Source organism: Pundamilia nyererei, unplaced genomic scaffold, assembly GCF_000239375.1.
Source record: "Pundamilia nyererei isolate P.nyererei 1_Seehausen unplaced genomic scaffold, PunNye1.0 scaffold00015, whole genome shotgun sequence".
Lineage (NCBI taxonomy): Eukaryota > Metazoa > Chordata > Actinopteri > Cichliformes > Cichlidae > Pundamilia > Pundamilia nyererei.
Window position 1 is genome coordinate 5,818,006 of NW_005187416.1, and position 8,847 is coordinate 5,826,852.

The window sequence follows — 8,847 nt, forward strand, 5'->3', positions numbered from 1 at the left end:
GAGATGATGTGCTAGATTCCCCCCTGAGAGGAAAAGGGGGAGGATGAGAGAGCGAGAGAGAGGGACGCTTCTGCCATCTGTGTGTGACAGACTGAAGCTGATACCCCCCTCCTCTGGTTACACACACGCACACACTTGCCGTCTTATCTCACTTTGACGTACATACATCACAACCTCATCACGGCAGGTGGTGACGAGAAGAGGTGTGAGGCACGCTTGGCAGAGTCCAGCAGGGAACTTAGCGAAAACACACACACACACACACACACACACACACACACACACACACACACACACACACACACACAAATATATAAATAAAACATCACCTCCGCTTTAATCTCAATCTTTTTATCTACACTATAAATCCAAAAATACACACTGAGCCAGCTGTGAACACACTGCTGTGTGACACACACACCTCGGCTCAGAGCTGGTGTTCGTCACACACACCTGTTCCTCCTCTGTGATCCTCCTACAGGTTTTAAGCGTCTTTTCCAACCGAGCGTTGGGAAAACATTTAAACGGTCCTTACATGACACAATTTAAAAAAACAACAAAGACCTCAAAAACACTGAAGCAGGTTACGAAACGAACATGACATCACTTCACACACGATTGCCGTGATCGGGGTTTGAGATCGTTTCCCTCTCAGTGGCTGTCAGGCCTGTTAGACTGAACAGCTCTGGTGCTTCTGACGCTGTTGCATTCACAGAATCACGCACAGTGAAATAACTGAGCTTTTAATAAACTCATCTGAGCAGAAATCTAACAGACTGAAAGTAAAAGATGGACCTACAGATGTGGCCAGACGTTTCCATACACATCGAGTTTATTTAGGATTCATTTAAATTGGCTGGTTTCCTGTTATTGGCCTGGCTTTGAATAAAGCCTACGAAGTTCCAACAGGGTTGAAGCTGTTGATTTGTGAAGCTCAATGTTGTCCTGCTTTCTCCATTCCTGAACCAGCCACGATGGGATCATTGTCCTGCTGGAACATGTTTGGTCCAAGTATAAACAGTCAAGCTGCTGGTATAAGATGAACTTGGTGCGATGTACCAATACTACCGGCATCAAAACAGCCCGACATCATGATGCTTCACAGTTCGGTAGGTTTGAAATTCTCACCCTTGTTCTTCCAAACTAGTTTTTGTCATTGCAGCCAAACAGCTCGATGTGTTCGGCTCGTCCATGTGGGCAGCTGCAAATTTCAGTCGAGTCTGAAGGTGTCGATTCTGAAGCAGTCAGCAACCTCTCGGTCCATGGTGATGTAAGACCCACTTCACTGTGGATGATGGTGTTCTACCAGTTTCCAGTTCATCGCCTTGGTGGTTCCTGGTTGTTCCTGAACATCCTAACACCTTCCCTCTATTCTGAGGGTGATAGTTGGGGTCTTCTTCCAGACCTCAGTACTATTGTATAGTGTTATTAGTTTTTAATTATCTTGATATTCACAGTTGTGTAGATAACGCACTCAGCAACGCTCCCAACTCGTGCCTTGGACTTTCCCATTGTTTACACTAAGTGTTGGTCAATCCAATGAATCATTTTTATACAGCCAACAGAAACTAGCAGCTGTAGCCAATCAAGATCACAAACGAGACGTGAATAGTCCTTGGCCCTGTCAAGTTCAAAGCCATCGTAGAAGCTTCAGCAGCACTTATTGGAGATTTAAGTGCGTCTATATTTATCTTTGATCCACTATGCATAGTTCTGTTTGGATTATAGGAAATCTAGAATAAATTCAAATTTGCACCAATTCTTGTTTCTTAAGAAGAGTTCAAAGAAATCATTAAAAGCTCAAAATTATTACGACATTCATGCCCATGCTGAAAACGGCAGAGGAGCCGCCCCCTGGTGGACGTTGAAAAGAGTGCAGCTTTAAGGCACTTTTACACTGGTTTCCTATTTCAGATGTTCAACTTTTATAAAATACATGTCTTACACACAAGATGAATATGAACTGTCGTGTTTATGGTTTCTTTCTGGGACTATGTACGACTGCGGTGCTGGGTCTGACCTGGAAGAAGTCTGCAATGGTGGCGACATGGCTGGCACAGGCACACTTCCTGGCATCTGGCACATCATCTCCAACCTGAAAGAGAAAGAGAGACAGTGTAACACAACAAAAACGAGAGTAAAAAGGACGACGTGAAGAAGAGTTGGATGAAGAAACTGGTAAAAAAGAAGCAAAAGGATGCTAAATCAACCAATCAGGATACACATGCTAATTTCTTTTGTGCTTTTTGTTACATTTAGTCAAATATCCACTAATTATTTTGTCTTCCAAGTGACCAAACTGAAGGGCAGTTTCTCCCTCCCTTTGGTCTCATTAGGGCTTTTGTTTAGCCGTGGTCATGTTCGGTTATTGCAGCAGTTGTATTATAACAGGATGTGATTCAGTAATCACAGCTAATTCATTCCCACACAATACAAATGCAGTGCACAGCAATTACACAGGAAAACAGCCCCGTCTCAGCTGCATTCACAGCCATTCATCTCTTATCTGTCTGTGAGTGAGCGTCGGATGAAGGAAGAGAGAAGGAGCCGCTGCTTGGATGCTTTCGCAGCATTTTTGAAGAGGAGCATTTCGAAGACCTTTTATTCCCATTTTGGGACGTTTTTTGGCACCGTTGAGCCCGGTTTGGCCCGGTTAGCCACAGTCTGGTGCTCTTTTGGCTGCTAATGTTGCTCTGTTATATTGTGATGGACTCCAGTGGCTCCTCTCCCAGCCTCATTTAACCATTAAATACCTTTTTGTTTCTCTCTCAGTCTCGGTTTGCTGCATTAATGACCATATCTCTTATTTTCCTTCCATTTACCTCTGGAATTGTGTTATGGGGGGAAAAAGCAGCAATTATAGCTAATTTCTGGAGGACGGATTGTTTCAGTCTGCCTCTCGCTGCACTGTGTCATTAAGCTCCAGCTCAGGGCGCCCCTGCTGTTGTCAGGTTCAGAAAAGAAAGCATCCATCATGAGGCTCTCAGACTTTGTTTAAATGCTTTCAGCGCACGTCGCTGGAGACTCTCAGTGTCTATAACTAACCTTAACATCACAAATTATTCATCCCTTCCTGCTACACTTCCTTTTCATCATGAATTAAACGGTAACTGCTCCGTTAGCATGCCTGGTGCTACGACTCCATTTCCTTCCTCTCTGGTTTGGCCCGCACTTTAACTGGAGGTTTTCACTTATTACAGCGTGAGGCAGAAAAGTCCACATCCTGCTTTCCTATTAAAACCACAACATGAAGCGCTTTAAAGACAGTGTTTAAGATTTTCATCATCATTTTACCTGCAGGTCTCCTTTTTATAATTCCAAACATACATCTTGTTCTTATTCTTGCTGACTCCGAAATGCCAAATACGTGCTTAAAGTTAAAGCTTCTAGAATATGTTTAGCGCCACCTTGTGTGAGGACAGAACGTGATGTCACTGGGTCGGTTACTTGTAGAAGGTAACCAAAAAAAGAAAGTGACCCATGTCTAAGAAAAAAAAAAACTATAATATATAGGGCTGTGCGATATGATCAAAACCTCATATCCCGATATAAGAATTCTATCGTCCGATAACGATATAAATCACTAAAATGTAACATTTTCTGTAAAGTCTGTGAATCTCGGGCAGCTCGACTTGCGTGAAGTGTTTCCAGCTGTGCGTCGTGTAGCTGGAGTCGAGTGTTTTAACCGATGCATGAAACGATACATTTTTAGACATAGGTTGAAACGGCGCCGTTTCCTTTGTGAGTATTTATTACACGGCGTGCTGCGGGGAAAAGCCTGTTCTAACGTTTGAGTCTAAAGTTTATTTTTTAGCACCTGGCGGCTCTTTTTTTTACTTCTCATCCGTAAATAATCTGCTCTTTCACATGATTCAGTTTATTTTGAAAAGTCTCAACAGGATCTTGAGCTTTATTGTGAAAGGTTTATGTGGAACATAAACAAGCGGACACACGATGGTTTTACCGTCGTTGTTGCTAACGACAAAGCATAAAAACAGGCGCTTGTCTGTCCGTAGTGTGGTTATATAAAATATAAAGAAAGAGAGAACTTTAAGAAATTAATAAAGCCACGACAGTGACCATCAGAACCATGAGAAAATGTTGCCGTAAAGAGTTTATTTTGCGACACCACGAAACAAACGATAGCGTAAAATGAAACGACAGACGTTTTTATATCGTCATCCGATATATATCGTTATATCAAACAGCCCTAATAATATAGCAAAATAAACACCTTCTGATTCATGGATACACCTAAGTTGGTTTTAGGTTTAGCTAATTTAGAAAGAATCAGCTTCACTGCTAATGAGAAAAATTGCTAGGTACGTAATTTAGCAACATGTTTAATAGCTAGCAGACAGCAGATAAAAGTTCACATAGCACAATGGATAACAACAGCTATGATATATCTCTTTTTAGAACGTTACTTTTTCAGCTAAAATTAAGGAGTAACTAACAGCACATTCATGCTCATAGAGATGCTACAGCTAGCTGACCAACGTTAGCCAAAGTCCTAGCTTGTGACCTGGCCTAGCTTGTGTGCTTGCAAACTTTTTGCAGAAGCCAGACAGTTTTTTGTCGTTACAGAATAAATAAAAACATATTAAGTAAGCTAACATTTACCCTACAGAAAGATATTTTTATGTAAAGACCGTTTGCTTTGAAGAAATTAAAACAGTTAAGCTTAACATAACTTCTAATGTGACAATCTGCTAGCTATTTGACGTATCAAAGTTCTACCTAAAGTGCGTAACGTAAGCTAAATCTTCTAATTAGCATAATTATAATGTTTTATCATTTCTTCATATGATCTGTGTTTAAAACTATAAATTTTTGAAGTAACGAAAGCTCAGATTCAGATAAAGTAGAAGTAGAGAGAGGCTTAAAAGACTAAAGTACATCTGACACAGAATATAAAAAGCACACTTTGTTTCATACACAGACTGATTATCTAAATCATGAATATAACATTTTCTGCCAAAGTAAGAGCATTTCTGGATATTTCATTAAGTGATTTTTATAACTCTCTGTCTTTCTCACACATTTTAATGGACTAAGCTCAAATGGAAAAACATGATGCCTCAGTGAACTCCTGTCCAACCAGTGATTGATTCAGAATGTGAAGACAGTTGGTGGGCTGGTTGGCCACTGCTAAACAAATCTGGTACATTAATCGAGTTTCAGAGCTTCTCACACTTTCACTACAATCGCAGCATTTGGTGACATCAGCGTGTCTACGACCGCTGCCGATGCCACTCTTCTTCCAGCTGCTGAGGCGACGAGTTTTAGATCGCTCTCATCGGCGCGTCCTTGTCAAATAAATGACTAAATTGAAAATGTGCAGCGACCCTCGATGACTCTGATATTCTCATTTATAGCATTGAAGGACATTTCAGAGTGTGCCCCCACCCGTTTCCCCCTCGTCCCAGCGACTCACCCAGTTGATGAGGATGTATCGTGGCAGAGCGGCGGCGGGCTCCTTCAGGCCGCAGAAGCCGTACATCACCCTGCCGCTGTCAAAGGTCAGCGTGATCTCTGCCAGGCCGCCTCCTGCAGCACAGAACAAGAGTTTATTATGACTGCAGCACAGTCGCAGCCATGCCTGCTTTTTCAGCTTCTGCTGACTCGCTCTCCACGGGACACCAGCGTCACCGCTCAGACACCTGAGAATAAAACTTTTTAATCTACACTTCCAGTGCAAGTACAAGTTAGTCACAGATTATTAAGGTGATTACTCACATTAAGAATAATATTTTCTGTATTAAAAGTGTGCAGAAATTTTTAACTGAGCCCTTTTTGATCTAAAAGTGTTTATATTTGTTCTCTTTCCAGAAACGAATCCACAGATTATCCACTAATCTATGGATTCGTTTCTGAAATAATAATTTAGAGATTATAAGAAACGGTCAACTTTCCAGCATAAAATGTCAGATAAGTCAGACTCTGAGAAAACCTCCCAGTATAAACTGGAAATACTGAACTAGAGATTTCTGTCACAGTAAACCAGAAAATTCACTTTTAAACAGCCTCAAAAGTTTCAAAAGGTTCTTATTGAGTAGAAAATAGTACTTAAGTAACATATCACCATAAAACTTAGCCATTAGACAGACAGCTACTTTTTGTATTGCAAATGTTGTTTAATTTGACCTTTAAATATGTAAATGAGATATTAGACGTGCAGTATTTGCATAAATATCCCACAGACAAAGTGCAGTGAAATAACAGCTAATTCTGACTTTGGACCTTTTCTCTCGATTTTAAAAAAAACATGTTATGAAAGCAAAACAGATTAAATTCTCTAAAGTGACGAGTGCATAAAAAACTAGAGTCGTTCCTTGAAATTAAATCTCCAACATAATGAAGTTTTCAGTGAAGTGAATCACTCTCTCTGTACTTCTAGATTAGCATAACAATGTGAACGCTCAGTGGAAATAAGCAGATCCTGTCTGGGAACATTCAGGTGATGACTCATCATCACACAGGACCATTCAGACTATTGTCAACTTCACATCAGCAAACACAAAACATCTGGAGTTCACAATGCTACATAAACGTCTTTAAACTTCCGTGTTAAAACAGATCACACGTACTGCATAATTCATTGAGGAACAAGATCTTTCTTGGGGGGTCACCACAGCTCATCATCTGCCTCCTTCTCACCCTATCCCAGCACCCTCCTCTGTCACACCTGCATGTCCACTACATAGTCCCCACATTAAGTGTCCCGCCTCCACCCTCCCGCCTCTCTTCTCTCTCGCTGCCTGCTAACATGCCATCCCCCTCTCTGCTTCCTCTCTTTGACCAGCAGCAGTGACAGTTTCTACCAGCTGTGTTGGCTAATCTGGACCCCAATGATTCGTGATGGAAATCTCATTCTTGATGATCCACATGTTTGATTAAGAACAAGATGAAACTGCAAAGAATGGAGATTTCATCATCTTTGGCAGCATAATTCAAAGATTCGGAGAAATCTCAGCACAGACTAACGGACACTTCTGTCAGTGAGCACAGCTCATCACTACATCCAGCAGTTTTGGTTAAATCTCTACTGTGCAGAGAAAACAACAGACTGAAGCCACCACTTACAATGATGTAAGAACAAACAGCATAGGTTACTATCACAGCAGTGACGGCGCCATTAATGCTGAATGATATAATGCTTTGAGATTTTAGAGTATAATGGTGCAAACATCCTTTTAATTGAAGGTCCTGCTTGTTTCACAGAGAAAATCTCCACATACTCCAACACGTCCACTCCAGAACATTCATCTACGGAAAACAGGTGGAAAACTATGAGACTTCGCTCTCATCCAGACAGCACCCTGTCCTGTGGTCTGAACCAATCCATGAGATAGATTAGCCTGCTGGGGCAGCCAATCAGAAGAGAGTTGGCGTGAATAAAGCTAAACCTGCTTGTTTCGGTTTAGGATAAATAAGAATGACTTTGAACTGTGAGTCATGCAAAGCTATGCTGAACAAATGCAAGAACTAAAACATGGAGCTTAAAAAATGGTTAATCTGGGTTAATTTTACTGGTTTTATTCCACAGCTTATAAGTTTGTTTAGGTTTGAAGGTTTCCTGGGTAGAAGTGTCTTCAAGCATCATCATCATCATCGTCGTCGTCCCTGCAGCATTGGTGATGCAAACACTTCACTTTAGCACTTCTTTTTATACACTGATGATTACATTAGGCTTGTAGAGGGTTATTCAGACGAGACGTTCACAGATAAAACTTTATTTTTATGTATGTTTGAGCTCTTCCTGTTTGAGCTCAGCGACAGAGTGAAACAGAGCAGCAGGAGGTTACCGGGTCTCACGTAGATTATGACTGAAATTCAGATTCATCCTTTAAACCACTGTCAGTTTCTTTAAGTATTTATTAATTTAAATGATTTTTCCTTCTTTACATGTATTTACTTTGTATCAAATTCCCAGTCAGGCAAACTAAGGACAGCCTGTAGTGTTATTTGGTCTTATCTGGGTCCTCAGCTGTGCTTTAAGCAGACGTTTAGCTACATTCAAAAGATCAGTTTTTATTACCTAACCGTAGCCTACTCTCTGCTTGTGGGGTGAGTGTGTAGACCAAAACCAGTGTAAACAAATCCAATCAGCAATGGGCTCAAACTAGCTCCCACCCCCAGCCCCGCATATGTGAACGTTTTCCTCTTTGCTTTGTGCACAACGACACACATCAGTGGGTTTTTCAGTTTATTTAACTGAGAATAAAGAAGCATTTTCGTGCCCAAGAATATGAAAAAATTCAAATAAGATAAAATGGTGAGTATTTCACAAACTGCTGAGTCTGTGTTGCCAGAGTAAACGTGCACTCAGGTCAAAGCTGTCTCTGAACGGATGCGTGTGAATCGAGCCAGATTTGGACTTTCACTCTGCTTCTGCTGTTTAACATTAACCCTTTAAGACCTACCATAGAACCAAGTCTGCCAAAGCTTATATTATATTTTTACATGCTGTGGAGCCATTTTAGGGAGCATTTCAAGTTGCTATACATCAATACAACCATTATAGCCCAAATTTTAATAATATGTCTGCATTAGGTGCATAGTAATTACATAAATTGCAAAAAAGTGCAATAAAGTACAAAAAAATTGAAAATCGTTTTTGATTTTTTAACATATATTTCTAGTTAGAGAAATTTAAGAGGCTTATCCCTCAAAACTGTAAATACAAAGAAGTTGCACAAACTAGTTTCCCACCACAGGAAATTTATTTTAAGTGTCTTCATAGTTTTATTTTTGAGATACACCAATTTTCATATACTGCAGGAAAAACGAAAAAATATATTATAGTGCAAATTTGCAAAATAACAGCATATGCATCAAAATAAA

The 8,847-nt window shown here is 40.5% G+C and overlaps 1 protein-coding gene across 1 annotated transcript in view; it reads right to left on the reverse strand.

Moving 5' to 3' along the window:
* The window catches only part of dbn1 (drebrin 1), a 114,615-nt gene that overhangs the window by 13,826 nt on the left and 91,942 nt on the right, over positions 1–8,847 (reverse strand). Inside the window, exons 4-5 of the mRNA XM_013908866.1 lie at positions 5,438–5,550; positions 2,021–2,095 (exon numbers count right to left, since the gene is read on the reverse strand). Coding sequence (XP_013764320.1) covers positions 2,021–2,095; positions 5,438–5,550 — 188 coding nt within the window. The remainder of the gene's footprint in view (positions 1–2,020; positions 2,096–5,437; positions 5,551–8,847) is intronic.